The following is a 26,726-nucleotide window of genomic DNA, read 5'->3' on the forward strand; positions in this document are numbered from 1 at the left end:
TATTTCCCATTAAATGAAAGGGTTTTAGAACACCTTAACTTTATTTACTCCTGTACTGTACTATTGTTGTGTATTATTAATATTTTAAATTCTACAGTGTATTATTATCTTCTTTAGTCAATATTTACTTAGAGTTACATATTTACCCTGTTCCTTATTCTTATTTGTTTGTTTATGTACGTACTTTTTGGTGCAATATCCAAGCTATGTCTGGTATCCTTTTTTCTTTCTTTCTTTTTTTTTTATTTAAATTTTTTATTTTTTTATAAACATATAATATATTTTTATCCCCAGGGGTACAGGTCTGTGAATCGCCAGGTTTACACACTTCACATAGCACACTCACATAGCACATACCCTCCCCAATGTCCATAACCCCACCCTCCTTCTCCCACCCCCCTCTCCCTAGCAACCCTCAGTTTGTTTTGTGAGATTAAGAGTCACTTATGGTTTGTCTCCCTCCCAATCCCATCTTGTTTCATTTATTCTTCTCCTACCCCCTTAACCCCCCATGTTGCATCTCCACTTCCTCATATCAGGGAGACCATATGATAGTTGTCTTTCTCCGCTTGACTTATTTCGCTAAGCATGATACCCTCTAGTTCCATCCATGTCATTGCAAGTGGCAAGATTTCATTTCTTTTGATGGCTGCATAGTATTCCATTGTGTATATATACTGGGTCATAGGGTAGTTCTATTTTCAACATTTTGAGGAACCTCCATGTTGTTTTCCAGAGTGGTTGTACCAGCTTGCATTCCCACCAACAGTGTAGGAGGGTTTCCCCTTTCTCCGCATCCTCACCAGCATCTGTCATTTCCTGACTTGTTAATTTTAGCCATTCTGACTGGTGTGAGGTGATATCTCATTGTGGTTTTGATTTGTATTTCCCTGATGCCGAGTGATATGGAGCACTTTTTCATGTGTCTGTTGGCCATCTGGATGTCTTCTTTGCAGAAATGTTCCATGCTCCTGGATTGGAAGAATAAATATTGTGAAAATGTCTATGCTACCTAAAGCAATCTACACATTTAATGCAATTCCTATCAAAGTACCATCCATCTTTTTTACTTTGATGTGCTTTAGGTTGTGGTTTTCTTTGTATTTGTTTTGCTTGGGAGTTTGTAGATCTTGGTTCTGTGACATGATGTCACTGGTAAGTTTTTAAAAAGTTTTCAACTATATGTCTTTAAACATTTCTCTCTTTTCTTTCAAGGACTGCAGTTACAAGTATTTTGGATCCATGTGTCATAATTTTTTCACACTCTTTTCTGTATTTCCCAATTTATGTCTTCTTGGGCATCAGTATAAGTATTTTCCTCTTTCTTAGCTTCTGGATCATTGATTGTTCAGCTGTATTCTAACCTATTATGATTTATTTTTTTATTTTCTGTTTTCAGAATTGTATTTTTCAGTTGTTTTCCATACTTTTAGCATTATCTGCTAATAGTCTTTATTAATTCTTTGAACACATTAACATATTTTAAAGTTCTTTTCTGATAACACCATTACTTGGATCTACTATAGATAGGTCTGATTTCTTGCCATTTTAAAATCTTAGTTTTCAAGTCAGGTGTTGACTGGTTATTTTTATTTTTAGACATTTTGTATAATAATGATAAGATCATTTAAATTTCTAGATGATGTTAACTTTTGCTGGTAAGATATACTTTTGCTAAAATCTTTACAGAAGTTTTTATTGGCCTGCAGCTAGGGTAATGATACTACGTAGCCCAGATTCCTTAACCTAATCAGGGATTGAGATGATATGAAGCTATACTTTCCTCCTTGTTGGTCTGGTCTATTTCTAGTTTACCTTTACACCTAGGGTATAGTCTTTTAGATTCCCTCCCTACTCCCGGTGTGTTTACTGGGGCTGGGCTATTCCTTGGCAGACCTTGCATCTATTTTGTGTCCTACCGAAGATCTGTTGAAAGCTCTGTTTAGCTTCTCAGCCTCTCAGCCAACGTTTTTTTGGGTCTAAAAATAAACACACACACACACACACACACAATCTTATTTATTTGAGAAACAGTGAGAGAGAGAGCACGAGTGGATGGGGGGTACATGGAGAGGAGGAGGGAGAAGCAGACTCCCTGCTGAGCAGGGAACCTGACATGGGGCTCGGGCAATATTTTAAGAATCTACTAATGACTAGGGGGAGAATTAATCTGAAGTGCGATCTTATCCGTTTCTTCCAGATCTCAGCCCTTCAATTCTGTCTTGAAAGTTCTCCAGTGGTTTTGAACAGATTACTTTTCTTGTTGTTTTCTCATTATTAGAAGGTTGGTTTGGGGCTCCTGGGTGACTTAGTCAGTTAAGCATCTGACTTACTTTTGGCTCAGGTTGTGATCTCATTGGTTGTGGGATTGAGCACTCTGTCAGGCTTCGCGCTCAGTTCGGAGTCTCCTTGAAGATTTTCTACCTCTGTCCCCTTACCCCCCACCATTTGTGCTTGCTTATGTTCTCTCACCCTCCCTCTGAAATAAAGAAATCTTAAGAGAGAAGGTTGAAGTAACCTCTTCAACTATTGTCAAAAGCAAAATGCTTAGATATGGTCTAATAGAATTCAGAATTTTTCAGATTCTAAAAGAGAGTACAGTACATCCACCTAGAGGCATTAGAATTGAAATGCATGAATATTTATCTTGTCTACTACAGTTCAAATTTTTATAATGGGAATTGAATGCAGTGTGATCTGTTAAGGAATATGATTTGAATAAACTGACTTTTATTGGTTTATATTGCAGTCTCATGAGGAAGCAAAAACATTCTACAGCACAGTTGTTTGTTTGATTCCCACCAGTTGACTAGCCATCCTTCAGTTTTTCTAATGTTTCCTGCTTCCGCGCACATGGTATTCTCTCTGCTTAGAATGTATACCTTCATACTCAGGTTTGAGGCACATTCCAAAGGAAGCCTTACCTAACTTATGAATTTAGGTCAAATAAACTAACATCCTAATTTTAATTTCTGGACTCATTTATATGGTAGTTTGATTAATGTCTGTGTTCCCCTCTAAACTATGAACTCAGTGAGATCAGAAATCATGCCTTTTTTCTTTTTAAATATTTTACTCTATGTGCCTACTTCAGTGTTTGGAAGTACAATACTTTTGCAAGTTGGTGATCAGTTAATAGGTTATCAATTGTTAATAGATGTTCAGTTAATGTTTGTATGAATGAAGAAATGAAAGAATACAAGGGAAGATACGTAAGACATGCCATGCTTATAGTAATGATGGTAGTGTTAAGAAATGAAAAATTCACTGCTTTTGAGCAAAAGCCAGATTTAATCAAATATGGATTTGCACAGTACTTTTAAAGTTTTATGGCTGTACAGGCACAATATTAGAAATACTTGAATAAAATTCCCCTGAGAATTTATTATTGTATTTTAGTATTTGTCTTTTATTCCCTTGTAAATATTTTATTATGTAAGTTTTGAAAACACTAGGTCTTTGACACAACTGTCATTCGGAACATGACAGATTGTATCATTGCCAGTCATTGAATTACAGAGATAAATGGAATAATAAAAAAAAAATCCTGTTCTTGAAGGATTCACGGTCTCAGGAATACGGACATAGAATTTATTATACAAATAGCCACAGAGTATAAGGTGCTATGGTTTACTCTGAATCTTGATAAATTAGGAGAATTTTATTAAATGGCTAAAAGGAACAATATTTCATTTAATAAGTGGACATTATTATGAAATCATATGGTGCCTTTATGGATTGACAGTAATTTGGGTGGTAGCTAGGGCAGTTTGCAAGAATCATTTGTAAGGGCAGATTGGGGCTACCCAGATTATTAGTTCATCCTTTGACATGGAGGACATCAGAAACTTTCCAAGGATATTTTCCAAGCAGAGAAATTCTGGAGCCAGAGTCCCTGAGTTCATATTCCAAGCCCTGCCCTTTACTGTGTGTGTTACCTTGGACATATTTATTTAGGATCTCTCTGCCTCAGTATCCTTATTTATAAAATGGTGATGATAATTATAACCAAAAAGATTGCTGTTTGGATTGAATAAGTTAAGATATATCAGGTACATGGAAAAATTCTTGGCACATAGAAAAATCCCAATAAGTATTGGCTCTTGTTGCTTTTACTATATGCATTGAGAAAAACTCAAAGCTTATTTTCAGCCAGAGCTAGAGGCACAAAAAGATTCAAGGGATTTTTTAGGGGTGAAGTTAACAAAGCTTCTACTTAACTACCAATATGTAACCAGGAATTTCAACTAATATGTGCCTATGTGCAGCATAGAGGTAAGTTTGAAATTTGTATAACAGTTCCATGATTTACAAACTTATAGAACTTAAATTTTCTAATTTGTGTTTTCTTTTAGATCTTATAGAAAATTTCAGCTGTAGCCCTTGGACCAGAAGCTGAAATAATAGAAGCTGTGTACGATGCATTAGGGTATTGAAGAAAATACATTTTGAATTAAATATTTGGAATATAAGGAAGGAAAGGTGATTGAAAATGGGGCGGAAGAAAATTCAAATCACACGCATAATGGATGAAAGGAACCGACAGGTAAATGAAAATTTTAACTTATTTATTCTTGATGTAAATATTTTTTTTTTAAAGAGGAGCATAGGATAGAATGGTTGAATTTTTCTTAAATTTAATTCCAAGTCTATTTTTGTTTTCAAACTAAATAAAAAATTTAAACACTTTTAGCTTGTCATCATGTGCTTTAAAGAAACTTTTTCTTATTACAAAAATCATAGATGTTGGTTATAGAAAATATAGGGGAAAAGAAGAGATCACTGTAGTCCCACCGTTACTGTCCATTGTGTAGATTTATTGTAATATACTTAGTCTTTTGTTCATTTGATTATGTTTGTTTTTAATAGGTTAATTATTATTATAAATTATTACCTCTATTTTCATAATTAGGGAATACCTAAGTTAACTATGGTTATCAGTGAATGTGCTTTAGTCACTTAAATTTTCTGGTTAACCAACAAATAAAGAGAATTTTTTTATAACTCATATTATCACAAATATTCCCAGAACAGTTATTATATTGATCTCAGTTTTAATTGATAAAATATATTGAACTTAATTTTTAGCACCAGTGTCAATAAACCCTTAAAAGTTCAAGATATTTATAATACTGATATATGAAGACCAGAAATTGTAAGAGTTTAGAGCAGGGATTGGCAAACTGTGGTTCATGGGCATGCTGGCTCTTTTTACAAACAAATCATTGTTAGAAAACTGCCATGTGCATTTGTTTACATATTGTCTGTGCCTGATTTCACATTGTAACAGCATAATTGAGTAGTTGCCTATAGGCCTAAAATCTTTACTCCTGGCCTTTTAAGAAGTTTGCCATGCTCTTGGTTTAAAGGAAAGAAGGAAAAATAGTTTCATAGAATATTGTCAATAATCTAGTAGTTACAGCATATGCAGGAGGGGTAGATTCTGCTCTGGAAAGTTTGCCTCTCAGGAGAAGTTTCCAGAAAAGCTGGTTTCTGGAAGCTTACCAGGAACAGAACAGCACTAAAGATAAAATCTGCAGAGTCTGAGTAGTAATTCATCTGGTAATATGGATATAATTGGAGACAAAACTCAGCTGAATAGCTGATAAAGAAGTTAGTGGAAGTGATTAGAGTTGTCACTGGACCTAAATGAAGAGAACTCCTGTTTCATCTCGTGAAAATTCTTCTGATAAAATGTAAGGCTCACACAGTATGATTCTTTATGAAGGTTGATAAAACAGGGGAGAGTGATAAAATAACTATTCCATCATGATTCTAAGCAAGCTTGCAAGTAAATGTCCCTTCATAAATCTGAGGACTATGTCACATAGAGGGAACATGGGGGACCTGCTTCATGAACACATGCGAAATTAATGTAAAATAGGGTTTATTCGGGGAATAACATAAAAGCAGAGAACTGGCCAAGGACGAAACATTCCCTGAACTCTCATTATCCCATAGAGAGTCATGCTTAAATTCAGCATAGATACACTGGATCTACCAGTGGAAAAGACCTCCCATCTTTAGAGAGAAAAAGGAGCTAGGAATATGTAAGTGACTGTGTAATGGAGCTTTTTAAGTTAAGGAAATGATATTATTAAAAGATGAAGCTTGCCACTATACTCAGCAACTAGAATTAGCCTTAATTAATAATTAATATGTTGAGTTTACCTAAGTCATTTTCTTACTAAGCTGCCAGATGGGGCAAGGGTAAGGGTGTCTGAATTTCTTCTCAGGTGATTTTGGCAAAGAATGCAGAAAACATACTGCGGAGGTAGTTAGACAATTTGGTTTTCGGGTTTGATTAGGCACAGACATAATTTGTCATTTTTAACTTGTGGATTTTGAGTTAAAAGTTTCATTATTCTTGCATTAAAATGGGGGAAAAAGGTTTCTGTGCTGAAGAGGATATGTGTCACTTATTCATCCAAATTTGAATATTTACCATATCAGAGAGAGACTGTTAAGCACTGGAGACTCATTAAAAATATATAGCCTACAGACGAAATTTAACTATGTGGCAGATAGATGCTAAGGTTAGGTGCTGGGAGGGTTTATGGAAGGAACTACCAACCTCTGGGGTTGTTTAGCAAGCAGTACTGAAGGAGGTAATAGCGAATAGAGTTTTTAATGATGGATTTTTGGAGCTACTAAGATAAAATCACACTTCAAGTCATTAGAACAGTGAGTTAAAACTCTTGGGGTTGACACTACCATGCACTTAAGAGCAGCTTCACCTCACTTCACTTCTACTTGGAAGCTTTCACTTGACTTTCATTTGGGAGCTTCTGGTGAAACCTTGTGTTGGTCCTTCTTGGCGTAATGTGTTTCTATTTAAAAAGTAAATTTTGTATTAAAGTATAACATAAAAGAAAAGCACACAAATCCTAAGTGTGGCTAAGAGAGTTATTGCAAAAAGTACATGGCCACGTAACCAGCATATCCCAGTGCACCACCCCAGAAACTCTCTGTCTTGTCTCCCAGGCATTATCTCCCTGCCCCAGGGAAGGAAAGTCATTAACTGAACTTTCTAACACATAGGCTAATTACCCCTGGTTTTGAATTTATGTGAACAGCATGTGTTTGTTTGGGCAACATTATATTTGTGAAATTAATGTAAGTGTTGCATGTGGGTATATATGTAGATGTATTTTATAAATCTACATATTCATATATGTTTACATTGATGTATGATATTCCATTGGGTGGATAGAACACAGTGTGTACACTTATTTTTTCTACTGTAAATAGAATTTTGGGTTGTTTTCTACTTTGAGACTATTATAAAAAGTGCTATTTTGAATACTCCGTGTGTGTCTTTGGTACCTATGAATGCTTGGGTATATACCGAGGGGTACAGTTGCTAAGTCAAGAGAGTATACCTGTGATAGCTTTAATAGCAATAGTTTTCTAAAGTGGTTGTACTGATTTATAATTTTTGCTCTGCTAACAGGGTGTGAAAGTTCCAGCTGCTCAGCTGCTCTAAATATTCACCATTACTAGTTTTTATCCCTTTTATTTTAACTGTTCTGATGGGTGAGCAAAAGTAACATTTTAATTTTAAGTTTCTGTGATGTTTGATGAAGTTGATCACCTTTTCATATTTTTCTTGGCCCTTTAGATACCTTCTTTTACGACTTACCTGTTAAGTCGTACCTGAACTACCTTTTCTTAGGCAGTCTCCTTGACTGCTTTTTTCTTAGTAATTATTAGTATACATTCTGTATATAATATATTCTGAGTGTTTTGTTCATTATGTGCATTTTAAATAACTTCCCTCATATCATGGCTTGCCTTTTCACTTTTTCAATCCTTTTTTTTTTAAATGTTGTCCAGTTTCTCTTCTTTTTCTTCCTTTATGGCTAATGCTCTGTGTTGTGTTGGAGAAATACTTACCTATCATAAGTCCATAAAGATTGTTTTTATGCTTTCTTCTGCTTTTTACCTTTCATGTTTTAGATCTGTTATCCATTTTGAATTTAGTTTTGTGTATGGTTTGAGGTGTTGGGGTTAAGATTTGTTTTCCTGATAAATACTCAGTTCACCCAGTACAGTTTGTTTTAAGAACCATCCTTCCTCCATTGCATGACAGGGGTTGCCTTTGCTGTGAATCAAGGAATCATACACATGTGGGGCTGTTTCTGAAGTCTGTTTTGTTCCATTTGTGTATTTTATATCCTTGCTGAATTATGTACTATTTTAATTACTGTAGTTTAATATTTGGTAGTAGAAATTCTCTACCATGGTATTCTGCATGACTGAGTGGTTGTTCTTGTCATTTTTCTTTCCAAATGAAACCAAGTGTCAATATTCACTTAAGAAAGCAAACAAAATGAACTTACTGGAATTCAGATGTATGGATTGATTTAGGAGAACTGAAATCTTTACAATATTAAGTCTTGTAATCCATAAATAGATATGGTTACCTTACATTTGTTTTTCATTAATGTACAGGTCTAAACATTTTTTATTTTGTTTATTTTTAGGTATTGGATTTTTTTTAGTGTCATTATGTTTTCCCCCAGATTTCATTTTTCTCTATGCTTGTTGCTAAGTCTATAAAAGCTTAGTTTATTTTTTTAATGTTGACTTTGTGTCTAGCAATCTTGCAAAATTCACTTTCAAAATTTACTTATTTCTAATAGTATAAGTTGTACATTATTTTGGATTTCCTATGTAAACATTTGTGTTGTCTGTGAACAGTGATTTACTCTTTTTGAAATCCTTTATTACATTATCTTGTTTCATTGCACTAGCTAGGACCTCTAGAATAATGAATAAATGTGAAGGTAGTGGGCATCCTTTGTCTCATTCTCAACTTTAGGAAAAAACATTCAATATTTGATCATTAATTATGGTATTTACTGAGAGTTTTTCTAAAAGATCCCTTTTATCAGAATAGAAAAGTTTTCTGCTATTTCTAATGCCACTGTTTTTATCCTGAATCAGTATTGAATTTTATCAAAAGCTTTTTCTGAGTTTATGTAAATGATTCTATGCTATTTTTCTCCCCTTTTTTCTTTAATGTAGTATCCTATGTTGGTTGATTTTCAAATGTTAAAGCATTTGAATGCTTTAAAAGTGTATTTCTTGAAATACACCTTTATATATATCACTTGATTTGATTGTTCTTACTCCATTTTTTATTTTTGCGAGTATGTGTGTGTGTGTGTGAGATTAGTCTGTAATTTTTTTTTCTTGTAATGTCATTCTTAGGTTATGACAAGTTATGCTGGCCTTATAAAATGAGTTGGGAAGTGTTGTTTCTTGTTCTCTGGAGAAGTTTGTGTAATAGTAATATATTTCTTCTTTGAATACTTGGAAAAGTTTACCAGTAAATCTGTTTGTGCTTGGAGTTTACTGTGTGAGAGTTTTTTTAAAGTAAATATTTAATTTCTGTAAGAGATAGAATGATTCCTACTCTTCTACTTTTTCTGTCAGTTGGGTAAGTTGGGTTTTTCAAGAAATTCTCTATTTTATTTAAATTGTTAATATTATTGAAGTTCAATGTTCATATGCTCTAATTTTCTTCGTATTGCTCATACTCTCTTTTATATTTTGTCTTCCATTCCTTATATTATTACTTCGTGTCTTTTTTTTCCTTGATCACTGAGATTATGTCAGTTTTATTAACCTTTCTTTTCTTCTTTTTTTATTGTGTTATGTTAGTCACCATAATTATTAACCCTTTCTAAGAATGAACATTTTAGCTCGCTAAAGTACTTTTATCATACAGTTATTTTAAAGGTCCTTTATTTAGGTCTTTTCTTCTCCTCTTGGACAGTGTTTTTTTTACATTAGTCATTGACTTTTCATCCTTCCTCTTTTTCCTAACAAATTTTATAGAGTTATGTTTTCCCGTGTAAGTACTGATTGAACTGTATATGTCTCACAAATTACAATAATGATTTCTTACCTTCATTATTATTCTGGCGAAAATATTTTCAAATTTATACTGGGATTTCTTTTTTAATACATGAATTATTTGGAAATATATTGCAGAATCTCTTCTTAAGCTGTCTTTTTTAAAAATAATTTTTAGCTTCATTCCAGTATATTCAGAGACTGTGCTCCAAATGATTAAGGTTGTTCTAAATGTATTGAGGTTTGCTTTAAGACCCTGGCTTTTGGTCAGTTTTGATAAGTGTTTTATTTACCCTTGAAAGACCATATTGTTACTTTTGGTTACTGTGTTATGCATATGTGAGGAGCAGGGGCAAGGAAGAGAAAATTAGATATCTTAATTGTGTTTCTCAGGCTTATAGAAGGACTGTACCTTTCTGATTATTTGGCTGCTTATTCTGTCAACTACTGATAGATCATCTTTGGCTGTGTTACAGTTTTTGCCTAAGATTGTGGACATGTGTATTTCTCTTTTAGTTTCAGGTTTTACTTACTCATTTTGGAGTTAGGTTATGAGTTGAATATTGATTTAAGCTCCTATTATCTTCTTGATGGATTGACACCTTTAGCATTAAGAAATGTCCTTTTAGGGTGCCTGGGTGGCTCAGTGGGTTAAACCGCTGCCTTCCGCTCAGGTCATGATCTCAGCGTCCTGGGATCGAGTCCCGCATCGGGCTCTCTGCTCAGCAGGGAGCCTGCTTCCCTCTCTCTCTCTCTCTGCCTCCCTCTCTGTCTACTTGTGATCTCTGTCAAATAAATAAATAAAATCTTTTAAAAAAAATAAAAAAAGAAATGTCCTTTTATTTTTTTATTAACATACAATATATTATTTGGCCCAGGGGTACAGGTCTATGAATCATCAGGCTTACACATTTCATAGCACTCACCATAGCACATATCCTCCCCAGTGTCCATAACCTAGCCACCCTATATCCCTACTTCCTGATCCCCTACCAGCCCTCTGGAAATGTCCTTTTTTATTATAACTACTACTATTTGCCTTCAAGCTGTTTGTTCTTAGTATACTTTACATTAGCTTTCTTTTGCTTAGTGTTTTCTTGTTATATCTTCTTGTATCCTCTTCAGCCTTTCATTATTCTTATATTTAGGGCAGATCTCTTCTAAGACTTTAACTCTTTATCTCATCAGATAATCATGGTCTTCGTGGGGTAGCTGGGGTGGGTGAGTCAGTTAAGTGGCTGACTCTTGCTTTTGGCTCAGATCATGATCACACAGTCCTGGGATTGAGTTCCATATCCATGGGGCTTCCTGCTTAGCAGGGAGTCTGCTAAAGGATGATTCTCTCCCTCTGCTGTCCCAGCATGCCTCTCCCTCCCCACTCCTGCTCTTTCTCTCTCAAAAATAAATAAATCTTTTAAAAAAAAGAGTATCTTAAAGAAAATGTCTTAAATTTAATTGTAGATATATATAAAACATACCTGCATATGTTTTATATATATAAAACATATATATATATGTTTTATATGAGAAAAAAAAGGAACCCTTTTTTTTCTCATTGGCTATCTTTTTGATTTACATTTTTAAAATTATTTTTTTCTCTTCTAGTAATCATTGTGTATTGTTTTGCCTTTCTTTTAGTGGCTTGCCCTGGATATTATAGCATATATTCTTTACCTATTACAAAATAACTGGTATAAGACATATTACTTCTTTTACCCCTTCCCTGATTTTAGAACCGTACAGCATACTTGGCTCTATTTATGCTTCCTGCTTATTGGATTTTTGTTACTATTCATTTTAATGTGATAAATTAATTAAAACTCAAAGTTTTATGCAGTCAGTATTCATGTATACACACACACACACACACGTACCCAAAATACACACTGAGACTTTTCACTTCTTGTTCTTCCTTTATGTTTCTATATGGGATTAGTTTCTTCCTGAAGAACTTCCTTTGTTATTTCCTTCAGTGTAAGTCTTCGATTATTTTTATCTGAATGTTTTCATCCGAGTTTTAAAAACTGCTTTACTGAGATTAGAATTCACATGTCCTACAATTTCCCCATTTGAAATGAAAACGTACTGTTTAGTGGGGTTGTTTTGTTTTGTTTTTGGTATATTCAGAGTTGTTCAGCCATCACCACGATTTTCTTCAAACATTTTAAAGGAATTTATTTATTTATTTGAGAGAGAGAAAGAGAAGGGAGGAGCGGGGGGCGGGGAGGAAGAAAGAATCTGAAGCCGACTCCACGCGGAGTGTAAGTCTCAGTCCTGCACCCTGTGAGATCATGACCTGAGCTGAAATCAAGAGTCAGATGCTTAACCAACTGAGTCACCCAGGTGCCCCCTTCCAGAACATTTTTATTACCCCTAAAAGAAACCCCATACTTGTTAGCAGTCAGTCTCCATTCTCCTCCCCCCATATATATCTAGCCATAGGAAATCACTAGCCTATTCTCTGTTTCTATAAATTTGCTTATTCTGGATATTTCATAAAATTCAAATCATATACTGTGTGATCTTCTGTGACTGTCTTTTTTTGCTTAACATAGTATTTTTTTTGGTTCATCGATTTTGTAGGATGTGCTAGTACTTCATTCTTTATTGTGACTGAATAATATTTCATTGTATGAATATACTACATTTTGTTTATCAGTGCATAAGCATTTGGTTGTTTCTATGTGCATTCATGTGCACACTTTTGTGTAAACATGTATTTTCATTTTTCTTGTATATACCTAGGTGTGGAATTGCTGGGTCATATGGTAACTCTAAAGTTTAACATTTTGAGGAACTGCCAGACTGTGAAAGTTGTCTGTATCATTTTGGTTTCCATCAGCATTATATGAAGGTTCCTTTGCCAACACTTGTTTGCCTTTTTGATTTTCATCACTTTAATCATTTCTTTAGAGGAATCAGCTTTCAATATTTCTTTTCCTGTTTTTGAAGATAATGTGTGTGTATGTGTGTTGTGCCACCCCCCCATTACTTGTAAGATTTTTACATTTTCATTCGTAGTTAATTTTTTGATTATGATATTTTCAAATATTGCTCATGTTCATGCTATTCTTCTCTGGGATTCCAATTACATGTGACTTAGTGCTTTTGAGTATGTCTCATATATTTCTTATGCTTTTTTCTTCTGTAATTTTATTCTTTTCTGTCTGTCCTTCCATTTGTTTTATAGTGAGTGACCTGTTTTCTGTGTTCTAGTAATCCTTTTCTTGGTTTTTAAAAATTAGCTGATAAAACACCTTGTAACTTACTCATTTCTGGTAGTATATTTTCAAATATAAAATTTCTTTTTAATTTTTATTTTTTAGATTTCAATTCTCTGGTGAAATTGTCCATCTTTTCACATATTCTTTCCACTATTTTTTGGAAAATACTAATCATAAAGTTTTTGTCTCCTAACTGCTATATTGGATTACCTGTAGGTTCATATCTGATCCCTTTTTTCTCTTTGTTTTTGATTATGTGGTCATTCTTTTGACATGTCTTATGGTTTTTACCAGACATTGTATGTGAAAGATACTATACATATTCCATGTTATGGTACTTTCCTACAGAAATGGTTTACTCTTTCCTGTAACCATTGAAATTATCATTCCTACTGAATAGCTTAGGCCAACTAGGGATTGACCTGAGAAGGATGCTAGGCTGTAGTTTTGGTGAAGATTTTGGTTGCCCTTTAAGGAGGCTACTTTCAGGAGTAGCCTTTCAAAGCTTTCAACACTGATCCCTCTGTGTTCTTGGGGCCCAGTCCTTGAAACATCTCTCAAATTTCTTGTTTTCTTAGCTTAGGAAGAATACAGAAAACACTACTCGAGGCTTTCTGCTTTTCTTTTCTTTTTAACCCTACCTCATTCAGCCTCATAGTGACCACCTCAGTTTCTGCTCCTCCCTTCTCACTAGTTTATCAACCCCTGGAGTTTTCAGTGTTCAGCTCCCAGGACAAGAGCTATTTATTAGCAGCAACCCATTGTCCAGACAAAGGTTAGATTCTTCATCTCCCTATACACAGAACCTGTAAAGGGCTACAAGGGAAAAAACAGCTGCAGAAGACCATTTCACATCTGTCAGGTTCTCACCCCTCTAAAGTCTTGGCAACTCAAGTCCTTTTTCCTGCAGGAGCTTTCCAGTGTCTTTTGTTGTATTTTATCTTGTTTTTCTGGTTGATGTCAGTGGGTTATTTAGTCTTCCATCAGTTACTTCATCTTACCTAGAAGCAGGTTTGTCCATTTCTTTCAACATTTTATTAATTTAATACATGCTATTTTATATATTTTGAGACTGCATACCATTAGGCTCATACATATTTAGAATTATTTTACCTTCTTGATGAATTTTTCAATATATATTGATCTTCTCTGTTTTCAGTGAGACTTCCAATTTTAAGTCTACTTCATCTTACTTTAACATAGCTATACCTTTCTTACAGCTAGTCTTTTCTCAGTAGGTCTAGCTCTCTACATTTACTTTCAACCTTACTATGTACTTAATGCTTTAAGTATATGTTTTATAAATAGTATATGGCTGGATTTTTCTTTTTTAATGTAGTCTGATAGTATCTCTTGACTTGCCAGTTTACTTGGATTTTATTGTTTTGTTTGTATATTTGCACTATTTTATAACATCTTATTGATTTCAATTTGTTTAAGGGCCTCAGGCATTAAAAAATGACATAATCATATCACACCTTGTATCCTTAAAGGGGATATCAGAGGGGGAAACACACCATGAGAGACTGTGAACACTGAGAAACAAACTGAGGGTTTTGGAGGGCAGGAGGGTGGGGGGATGGGTGAGCTTGGTGGTGGGTATTAAGGAGGGCACGTACTGCACAGAGCATGGGGTGTGGTGCATAAACAATGAATTTTGGAACACTGAAAAGAAATAAAATAAAATGGGGCGGGGGGAGAACTCTTCATATTCAGCTTTACACAGAGTCCCCTACAGAAAAGAGCACTGGAAGAAGATACTTTATCTAGATGGAAATCTACCAATGGGGGGGGTGGTTTGTATTTTGTTTTGTTTTGTTTTGTTTTTGGATTTTTTTGTTTGTTTGTTTTGTTTTGTTTTAAGATTTATTTAGAGAGAAGGCTTGAGTTGGGGAAGGGGCAGAGGGAGAGAATCTTTCAAGCAGACTCCTCTCTGAGTGAGGAGCCCAACGCAGGGCTCGATCCCACAACCCTTGAGATCAGGACCTGAACCAAAACCATGAGTCAGATGCTCAAGCAGCTGAGCCACCCAGGTGCCCCAACCTTGGAGGTTTTGATTAAGAATGGTTAGGAAGCCAATGCCAGAGGTTAGTCAGTCCCTACCCATGTTTTTCAGACTCTTATGCAAACCATTGCTTCTGTGATGCTCTGATATTAATCCCTCTTATGAGGTGGCAGGTATTAGGTGTCCCAGAAATGAAGATGAGAGGCATAAGCTGAACTGAAACTGCTCTTTTTATTTTATTTTATATTATTTTATTTTGTTTCATTTTATTTTTTAAGTAGACTTCCATGTCCAGTAGGGATCCCAATGTGGGACTTGAATTCATGACCTGAGCTCAAGACATCCCTCACATTCAGAGTTAGATGCTTAACCAACTGAGTCACACAGGCACCCCAAAACTGCTTTTTATCTTTTTTAAATTTTTAATTTTTTAAAAGATCTTATTTATTTGCCAGAGAGAAAGAGAGAACAAGCGAGTGAGCACACACAAGCAGGGGGAACAGCAGGCCGTGGGTGAAGTAAGCTTTCCACTGAGCAAGGACCCAGATGCAAGACTTTATCCAGGACCCCAGGATCATGACCTGGGCTGACAGCAGATGCTAAACCAACTGAGCCACCCAGGTGCCCCACCACTGGTTTAATTCTAAGGGAGGTAGATCCTGTGTCAACATCTTGTCAGAAATCTCAATTTGCTATTTTTTAATTTTGTTAAAATTAATAGTCATATTCTATTCTGTGATTTAAATTTTCAGTATTTTAGTCATAGTTCTCAATTGAAAGGATTCATTGGTTATCAGTTGTTCTTTACTGTGGTTCTTGCTTCCTTTTGTTGTTGTAATCTGTTTTGTGCTTTATGGATTAATTTAGAGAATTTTTTAGCACCACTCAGTGCCATGTGGCATTTTAGAAGCTGACTGAATATGCAGCATTGAACAAAACTGAAAAAAATCCAAGTCTTTCCCAATTTATATTTTACTTAGATGACTAGGTTTTTTTCAGCAAGTAGTTTTGTTTTGTTTTTCTTCCAAGAAGAGCTTGTAGGTGCTATATTTCCTTAGTATTTTGTTTTTTAAGATTTTATTTATTTATTTATTTGTTAGATATCACAGGTAGGCAGAGAGGCAGGCAGAGAGAGAGAGGGGGAAGCAGGCTCCCCACCAAGCAGAGAGCCTGACGTGGGGCTTGATTCCAGGACCCTGAGACCATGACCCAAGCCGAAGGCAGAGGCTTTAACCCACTGGGCCACCCAGGCGACCCTCCTTAGTATTTTTATGTTTGAAAATGTTTGTTACTTTGTACTTGAAGTACAAAGTGTAACAGTCTAGGACCCCATTCCTTTTCCCTAGAACATTGCAAAGGTTATTTCAAGGCATTCTGGCTTTCAGTTTTGCCAGCATCAGACTGAGTATATTTTTCTTTTCACCAACAAGTGACTTAACATTCAGTAACTTATGCAGAATATGACATGAGTTTGATTACTTAACGTGTGTGTGTGTGTGTGTGTGTGTGTGTGTGAAGTTTGTGACCTTTCAGTATTGTTTTATTTTTTTAATTTTTAATTTTTTTCATTTGGTATGGCTATACTTTTCTTTCTTTTTTTTTTTTTTTAATTTTAATTCCAGTGCAGTTAACATGTTGTATTAGTTTCAGGTGTACAGTATAGTGATTCAGAGTCCCATATATTGGTCAGAATGCATCAAGGTAAGTGTAATCTTAATCCCCTTCACCTATTTCACACATCCCCCACTCCATCTCCCCTCTGGTAATCTACTGTTCTCTAAGTTGAGAATCTGTTTTTTTGGTTTCTCTTTTTTTCTTTATTCATTCGTTTTGTTTCTTAAATTCCACACATGAGTGAAACCATATGGTATTTGTCTTTGCCTGACTGGCTTATTTTGTTTAGCAGTATACTCTCTAGATCCATCCACATTGGTGCAAATGGCAAGATTCCATTCTTTTTTATGGTTGAATAATATTCTATTTATATATAACACATCTCCTTTATTCTGCAATCTGTAGACACTTGGAGTGCTTCCATATCTTGTAACGAATGCTGCAGTAAATATAAGGGTACATATATCCCTTTGAATTAGTGTTTTTGTATTCTTTGGGTAAATACCCGGTATTGTGATTACTGGATTGTAGGGTAGTTCTATTTTTAGTTTTTTGAGGGCTCTCCATAGTGTTCCACAGTGGCTGCACCAGTTTGCATTCCCACTAAGAGTGCACAAGGGTTCTTCTTTTTCCATATCTTCTCCAATGCTGTTGTTTCTTGCATTTTTTATTTTAGCCATTCTGATAGGTGTGACATGATTATCTTATTGTGGTTTTGATTTGCATTCCTGTGATGATGAGTGTTTTCATGTGTCTGTCGGCCATCTGAAAGTGTTTTTTGGAGAAATGTCTGTTCATATCGTCTTCCTATTTTTTATTTGGGTTATTTGTTTTTTGGGTATTGAGTTGTATAAGTTCTTTATATACTTTAGATAATTCCCCTCGATTGGGTATGTCATTTGCAAATATCTTTTCCCATTCCCTAGCTTGTTTTTTAGTTTTGTCACTTGTTTCCTTTGCTGTTTTCAATGTAGTCACAAGAGTTTGCATTTTGCTTTTATTTCTCTTGCCTCAGAAGACATGTCTAGAAGAATATTGCTATGACCAGTGTCAGCAAAGGCTACATGCAAAAGAATGAAACTAGACCACTTTCTTAGACTATACACAAGAATAAACTCAAATGGGTTACGGACTAAAATGTGAGATGTGAAACCAAAAAAAATCCCAGAAAAGAACACAGCCAGAAATTTCTCTGATGTTTTATTTTTAAACAAATATTTTTTCTTCCCAGTTGTCTGCTTTTTAATATACTTTCTTTTGACTATACCTGATGTCTTTATTCATACTAATTTTTTTTTTTTGTTTTGATCCTTTGAATTTCCTTATTGTGGCTTTAATCTCTGTTACGATTTCTTTTCTTCCTGGTTCTTCTCTGTGTGATACTAGCTCACTTTTTAGGTCATTATATTATGTCTTTGGTAATGGCATTAAGTACAAGTCAACAAAGGATGATTTTTTTCCCCCCCCTAAAGATTTTATTTATTTATTTGAGAGAGAAAGAGCAAGAGCCAGAGGGAGGGGAGAAGGACAAGCCAACTCCCTACTGAGGTATTATCTAGCCTAATTTTATGTTATGTTATCTGCTTCACATGAAATACATGAGCTGAAATGTAGCTGGATTGCAACATTACTAATTAACAGTATACCAATTAGGAGACTGACTAATACCCACTTTTAGATGGAAAACTGATGTCTAGAAGGAAATCTCTATATGCCATCCAAAAATTTCTTAACTGCAAACTCTGAAGTAGAGACAAAATGTAGAGACTCTGAAGGATTATTTTCTTCCTTTGTATCTTATTATTTTGTTACAATCTAGTATCTTGGGCAGAATGGTTTTTACCTTAAACTGTAATCGTTATCTTTTCATTCTCTCTGTTGTTGTCCCGCCCACCTGAATTTCATTTCCTTTTTGTTTGCTTCCAAAATCTATTTGTAAAAACGAAAACAAATATTTCAGCCGATGTTGAGGGTTTTTTTGTTTTTTGTTTTGTTTTGTTTTAACGTAACTTGTAATTTGTGTTTCATACTGAGAATTAAAATATCAGCTTTGGATGTGTGGCCACCTTTCATATAAGTAAGTGAGTGCCATAAGCAGGCTGCATTGCTTTGGCTCATTAAATTTTCTCGTCACGTGAAAGTTTAATTAAAAAAAAAAACAACAAACTTTTAACCCTATTTTCAGTCAGTCCACAAAAATGTGGCTTATTTTTCTGGTCATACAATATGTGGCACTTTATACTTGGTGTACTGTGAAATATAAAGAAAATATAAGGCCTTAAGAACTTAAGGATAGGAGAATAAAGTAATTAAGTGCTAAGAGGTATAGATGTTAAATGCATCTGATGTTACCAAAAGGAAGAAAACATACATCTTGCCTAAATTTACTGAAAACTATTAAATCATGTTACATTTTAATTTTATCATGCTACATAGGAAATTTATTGAAAAATAAGGAATATCTTTCATTTGTACAGTGAAATGCATTTTAATTGTTGCTTCTCTTTTACATGTGTAGATTATATTTGTAATATAATAGTATAGTCAATTTTATACCTGTGGGAAAAACTTTGTAGTAGAAACAATTACTTTTAATCATATTAAAGATCCTCAGCTTCTTCAGTAACTATTGTAATGATTGATTATAAATGTAGGTCGGTAATGAGACAAAGTTCATGGAAGTAAAAGCATATCGTAGTTGTTGGTGAGGAGAGAAAATGCCGCAGTTAACATTGTTTCACAGTTCTAAAGACTATTTAAAGGTACATTTATGGACTTTTTTTTTTAACCCATTTTTTTTTTAAAGATTTTATTTATTTATTTATTTGACAGAGAGAGAGATCGCAAGTAGATGGAGAGGCAGGCAGAGAGAGAGAGGAGGAAGCAGGCTCCCCGCTGAGCAGAGAGCTTGATGCAGGGCTCCATCCCAGGACCCTGAGATGATGACCTGAGCCGAAGGCAGAGGCTCAACCCACTGGGCCACCCAGGCACCCCCTTTTTTTTTAACCCATTTTTAAAAATAGACTTTATTTTTAGAGCAGTTTTAGATTCACAGCAATATCAAGGAGAAAGTTTGCATATACTTTGTGCTCCCACAGATGCACAGTTCCCTGACTACCATATCCCACATCAGAGTATGGTACTTTTTTTTAAACTGTTAAAGCTACATTGAACAACATCATCGCCCAAGGTCCATGGTTTACTTCGGGGTTCATCCTCAGTGTTGTACAGTCTCTGTGGTTTTGACAGTTGTATAATGACATGTATTCATCATTATAATATCATGCAGAATAGTTTCACTGCCCTAAAAATCCTCCCTCCTGCTAACCCCTGAAAACCACTTACCTCTTTATTGACCATAGTTTTGCCTTTTTCTGAATTTCCCAGGATTTTTGCGAATTAAATTTTCCCAAATTAAATCCTATAGTATGTAGCCTTTTCAAATTGTTTTCTTCCATTAGTAATAATACATTTAAGGTTCCTACATGTCATTTCATGGCGTGATCGTTTATGGCTTCTTAGAGTTGAATAATATTCCATTGTCTGGATGTACCACAGTTTGTTTATCCATTCACCTACTGAAGGTACATACATATTTATTGGGTTCTGTTAATATTATGTTGAGTGTTTTTACATCTGTGTTCATAAGAAATACTAGCCTGTAGTTTTATTTTCTTGTTCATCTATGTGGTTTTGGTATTTAAGGTAGTCTTAGTCCCTTATAGGTACCATTGGATAAGTTATATCCTCATAGGATAAGTTAGGAAGTATTCCCTCCACTTCTGTCTTCTAGAAGAGATTGTAAAATGTTGATATAATTCCTTAAATGTTTGGTAGAATTCACCAGTGAATCCATCTGGGGCTGATGCTTTCAGTTTTCAAAGGTTGTTTACTATTGATTGAGTAATAGATGATCTGAATAGGCTTGTATTGATTTCTCCTTGTTTTGAGATTTGGCACATTGTGGCTTCCAAGGCACTGGCCTATTTTATCTAGTTCATCAAATTTGTAGGCATAGAGTTGTTCATATTCCTCTGTTATCTTTTTAATGTCAGTGGGATTTGTAGTTGAGTTGTAATGTCAGTTTTTCATTTCTAGTATTAGTAATGTCTGTCTTTGTTCTTAGTTAGCCTGGCTAGAGGTTTATGAATCACCCCCCGCCCCAGAGAATCAGTATTTGGTCTTAACATTTTTCCCTTTTGATTCCCTATTTTCAACTTAAGTGTTTTCTGTTCTAATTCTTATTGTTTCTTCTCCTTCCTTTGGATTTAATTTTAATCTAATTTCTTAAGCTTAGATTTTTGATTTTAGATCTTTCTTCTTTCTTAGTTTATGCATCTAATACTATTTTCCCTCTAAGCATTGCTTTCACTCTCAGTACCTGAGTACTTTCATATAGTTCAAAATAGTTCTTAATTTCTCTTGAGATTTCTTCTCTGACCTCTATGTTATTTAGAAGTATGCTGCTGGGTGTTATATTCAACTAATGATGTACTATAAGTCGGCTCATTGAATTTAAATGAAAAATAAATTAAAAAATAAAAGCACACACAAAAATAAAAGTATGTTGTTTAAGTATTTTGATATTTTCCAGCCAATTTTTTGTTACTGATTTATTTAATTTCATTGTCATCTGAAAACCTATACTTTGTGATTTCTATTCTTATAACTTTGTTGAGGTTTTTTATGGCCCAGAATGTGGTCTATCTTATTGAATATCTCATGTGAGCTTGACAGTAATGTATATTCTTCTGTTATTTGGTGAATTTGATGTCAGTTATATTAAATTGCTTGATGATGCTGTTGAGTTCAGTTATGCCCTTACTGATTTTTCTGCCTGTTGGAACCAATATTCAACATTTCTGATAGAAATGTAGTAAATAAAATGCAGTCTAATTTAATAGCTTTCACTAAATTTACTCAAGATGTCTATTTTCTTCTTTTTTGTAACATCAAATCCATTTAATATCTATTTGTCTTATGTTGAAATCTCCTTCTATAATAGTAAATTTCTCTGTATTTCCTTGAAGTTTTAACACTTTGTCTCATATATTATGATGCTTTGTTACTAGGTTCATATGCTTTAAGGACTGTTATGTCTTCACAAGGATTGACTCCTTTATCATTTTTTAATGCCCTTCTTTATTTGTGATAATTCTGCTTGCTCTGAAGATTGCTCTGCTGGAAATTAATGTAGCTATGTTAGTTTTGATTGGTATTATAGCAAAGTATATCTTTTTCTACTTTTAATCTTTTATGTGTCCTTTAAGTGGTTTTTTTTGTAGACAGAATATAATCGAGTATTGGTTTTGATATATGAACAATGTGGTTTTTAATTGGTGTATTTAGACCATAGACTTTTACAGTGATTGGTGATACAGTTAGATTAATAACTGCCATATTTGTGTTCTAATGGTTACTCTAATTCTTTGTTCCTCTTTTTGTTTATGGTCTTTTTCTGCTTTCTGTGGGTTTAGTTGGGTATATGCTTCCATTTTCTCTCCTTCCTTAGCAGATCAGTTATACTTCACTTCTTATTTTTATTTTTTTAGTGTTTGCCCTAGAGTTTGCAGTATAAATCTACTTTCAGATAAACACTTTGCAGTTATAGATTTACAGGTAGTACAATAACCTTATAATAACAAGTATTCCCAATTCCTCCCTTCTATTCATTCCATGTCATTACTGTAATTCATTCCATTAGTATTTTGTTGCTATTATTATTTGAATAGACTGTTATCTGTTGTGTCAATTAAGAAAAAAAGAAAAGCTTTTATCTTCCCTTATTACTTTTTTGATATTCTTTATCTACATGAGTTTTTGTTCTGTAGGAGTTACCTTCTTTTTGAATAATTTCTTTTGACATTTCTTGTAAGGCAGATCTATAGACCATGAATTCCCTCAATTTTGTTTGTCTGAGAGGGTCTTTGTTTCTTTTAAAGTGTAATTTCTCAAGATACAGAATTTTGGATTGGTGGATTTTTCCCCCCTTAATACTGTATATATCACTCCACTGTCTTATTTCTTGTATTGTTTCTGAGGAGAAATTGCTTATAATTCTTATATTTGTACTTCTGTAGGTAAGGTGTTTCCCCCACTCTCCAGGCTTCTTTCAAGATTTTTTATTTTCTATACTTTATATCGACTATACTTAGATGTAGTTTTTTGTTTTTTGTAGGGGGCGGGGCAGGGGTTGTTGCATTTCTTCCTTGATCTGTGGTTTGCTGTCTGACATTAATTTGGGGAAAATTCTCAGATGTTATTGCTTCAAATGTTTCTTACTTCCATTTTCTTCCCCTTCTGGTATTCATGTTATGCATATGTTATACTTTTTTAGTTGTCCCACAGTTCTTGGATATTTCATTCTATTTTTTTCAGTCTTTGGTCTTTTTGATTTTCAGTTTTGGAAGTTTCTGTTGACATATACCTTAGCTTAGAGGTCCTTATCAGTTTGCAGCCTGCTAATGAGCCCATCAAAGACTTTCTTCATTTCTCTTAGAGTGTTTTTTATCATCAGCATTAAAAAAAAAAAAGTTTTTTAGAAATTCTGTCTTTTTAGTTATGTTACTCACATATATTGTCTGCTTTTCCTCCATTAGACTCCCTTAGCATGTTAATTAGCATGTATTGCTGGTCTGATCAACATTTTTGCTATATATGAGTAGTTTTGATGCTTCCCTTTTCTCTTCAAACTGTGTTTTTTTGCCATGAAGTTTGCCTTGTAAATTTTTTTGAACCAGGCATGATGTCCTGGGAAAAGGAACTGCAATAAAAAGACCTTTAGTAATGTGGTGGTATGGTATGGGGAGAGGGGAAGTGTTCTGTAGTCTTCTGATTAGTTCTCAGTCTTTCAGTGAACCTGTGCCTGTGGCCTGTAAACTTTATACCTGTTTCTCAATCCCTGCCCCCCATCCTTAGGTGGGACAGAATGGATAGAGGGGTTTAAAGGTGAATATTTCCCTTTGCTCATGTTAAAGGCTAGAGGGAGGTGGAGCTGGATATTTCCTTTTCCCTAGGTTACTTGGGCTCTGCTGTCATAGAATAGTTTGTCTTGAAGGCAGGCCTTGTAAAGAACAGAATGTTCTGGTGTATTTCAAAATGACCATTTTCTTCATTTCTCTTAGAGTGTTTTTTATCATCAGAGAGATAGAAGCACAGAGGGATTTTTCACTGATCTTTACTGTGAGAACGTGATAGGCATAAAACTCACAAAAGTGTATACATGCACCCCAAAGCCCAAACCCTCCCCCCCCACCCCAGGAGTTTTTAACTTTTATATTTGTCTTCTCTGAGACTTCAGGAATTCCTCAGTTACAGTTTGGGTTTTTTTACCTTGGTATTTCTTTTTGTGATAGTTTCTGCTGTGGCTCTGGTAATTTATGATTTTCTGTATCTGCCCATCTGTGTCCAATTTGGAGAGCAGAAATTACTCCGTGACCTCAGTACTGCGGGATCTAAAAGAGTTGTTGATGTTCAGATTGCTCAGTTTGTTTACACAAATAACATGGAGGGTAAATAACATGCTGGGTCAACCAGCAAATCAAAGAGGAAATGAAAAAATACATGGAAATAAATGAAAATGAAAGCACAATGGTCCAAAATCTTTAGGATTCAGCGAAAGCTGTTCTGAGAGGGAAGTTTGTAGCAGTGCAGGACTACCTGAAGAAACAAGAAAAATGCCAAATAAACAACCTAACCTTATCCCTAAAAAGAGGTAGGGGGAAAATAAAAGAACAAAGCCAGTAGAAGGAAGGAAATAATCTAGCACAGAAAGAAATAAAATAGAGACTTCAAAAAACAACAACAACCACCAAGAAAGATTAATGAAACTAGGAGCTGGCTCTTTGAAGAGAGCAACAAAATTGATAACCCTTTAGCCAGACTCATGAAGAAAAAAGAATAATCAAATAAATGAAATCATAAATGAAGGAAGAGAAATAACTACTGACACCTAAAAATATAAAAGATTATAAGAGAATATTATGAAAAATGGTATGCCAACAAAATTGGACAACCTATAAGAAATAATTAAATTTCTAGAAACATACAACCTACCCAAACTGGAACAGGAAGAAAAAAAAAAAAACTGAACAGAATGATTATTAGCAATGAAATTAAATCAGTAATCAGAAACTCCCAACAAATAAAAACACAGGATCAGATGGCTTCACAGGTGAATTCTACAAAAGATTTAAAGAGTTAATACTTATCATTTTCAGAGTATTTTTTAAAACTAGAAGAGGAGAGAAGGCTTCCAAATTCATGCTATGAAGTCGACATTACCCTGATAACCAAAACCAAATAAAGACACTACAAAGAAAGAAAAATAAAACAGGCCAATATCTCTGAATGAACATCGATGCAAAAAATCCTCAACAAGAAGATATTAGCAAACTGAATCCAACAGTACATTTTAAAAAATCATTTACCATGATGAAGTGAGATTTATTTCAGGGATTCAAGAGGGTTTTGTATGGGTCATTATTCACAAATCAATTACTGTGACATACCACATTAATAAGAGAATGGTGGAAATCATCTGATTATCTCAATAGATGCAGAAAAAGCATTCGGCAAAGTACAACATCCATTCATGATACAACCTCTCAACAGACTAGGTCTAGAGGGATCATACCTCAACATAATAAAAGCAGTATATGAAAAACTCATACCTAACCTCTTACTCAATGGTGAAAACCAGAGTTTTTCCTCTAAGACCAGGAATAAGACAGGAATGTCCATTCTCACTACTTTTATTCAAAAAGACATCTAAATTGGTAAGGAAGAGGTAAAGCTGTCACTCTTTGCAGATGGCATGGTGTACTGAATGTAAAAAACCCTAAAGACTCCACTAAAGAAACTCCAAGAACTGATAAATTCAGTCAGTCCTAGGATACAAGATTAATATACAGAAACCTGTTATATTTATATACACAATAATGAAGTAGTAGAAAGATAAAGAATACAGTCACACTTAAAACTACACCAAAAATAATAAAATACTTAGGAATAAATTCAACCAAGGAAGGGAAAGATTTCTACTTTGAAAACCATAAAACACTGATGAAAGAAATTTAAAAGTTACCCAAACAAATGTAAAGATACTTCTTGTTTATGGATTGGAAGAACAAAAATTTTTCAGATGTCCATACTACCAAAAGTAATCTAGAGATTTAATGCAATCCTTTTCAAAATACCAACATTTTTCACAGACCAGAACAAATAATCTTGTAATTTGTATGGAGCCACAAAATTCTCTAAATAGCCAAAGCAGTCTTGAGAAAAAACAGCAAAGCTGGAGATATCCCAGTTCCAGATTTCAAGATATACTGCAAAGCTGTAGTAATAAAAAACTGTGCTATTGGCACTAAAATAGACGTATAGATAATGGAACAGAATAGAGAGTCCAGAAAGAAACCCATGCTTATATGGTCAATCTGCAATAAGAGAGGCAAGAATATACGATGGGGAGAAGACAGTCTCTTCAACAGATGGTGCTGGGAAAACTGGACAGCTACATGCAAAAGAATAAAGCTGGGCCACTGTCTGAAAACATACACAAAATTTAAATGGATTAAAGATCTAAATGTGAGACTCAAAACCATAAAATTCCTAAAAGAAAACACACGCACTAATTTCTTTGAAATCAATTGTAGAAACAGTTTTATAGATGTCTCCTAAGGGAAGGGAAACAAACGTAAAAATAAACGATTGGGACTGTATCAGAATAAAAAGCTTTTGCATAGCAAAGGAAACTATGAACAAAACAAGGCAACCCACTGAATGGGACTTCTCCCATTTATTTACAAATAAATATTTAAATAAATATTCATATACTTACACATGAACAACATCACTAATTATCAGGATAATGCAAATCAAAAACACAATGAGAGATCACCTTAATAATCTGTCAGAATGGCTAGAATCAAAGAGACAAGAAATAACAAGTGTTAGTGAGTATGTGAAGAAAAAGGAACCCTTGTGCACTGTTGGTGGGAATGCAGATTGGTGCAGCC

At 34.4% G+C, this 26,726-nt stretch overlaps 1 protein-coding gene across 12 annotated transcripts in view; it reads left to right on the top strand.

Moving 5' to 3' along the window:
- MEF2A (myocyte enhancer factor 2A) overlaps window positions 1–26,726 on the top strand; it is a 156,851-nt gene that overhangs the window by 61,842 nt on the left and 68,283 nt on the right. For all 12 annotated transcript variants that reach the window (XM_032342182.1, XM_032342189.1, XM_032342190.1 and 9 more), the window contains one exon: window positions 4,356–4,546. In XM_032342182.1, coding sequence (XP_032198073.1) covers window positions 4,493–4,546 — 54 coding nt within the window. In that variant the 5' untranslated portion in view covers window positions 4,356–4,492. The remainder of the gene's footprint in view (window positions 1–4,355; window positions 4,547–26,726) is intronic.

This window comes from Mustela erminea, chromosome 5, assembly GCF_009829155.1.
Source record: "Mustela erminea isolate mMusErm1 chromosome 5, mMusErm1.Pri, whole genome shotgun sequence".
In the NCBI taxonomy this organism is placed as follows: Eukaryota; Metazoa; Chordata; class Mammalia; order Carnivora; family Mustelidae; genus Mustela; species Mustela erminea.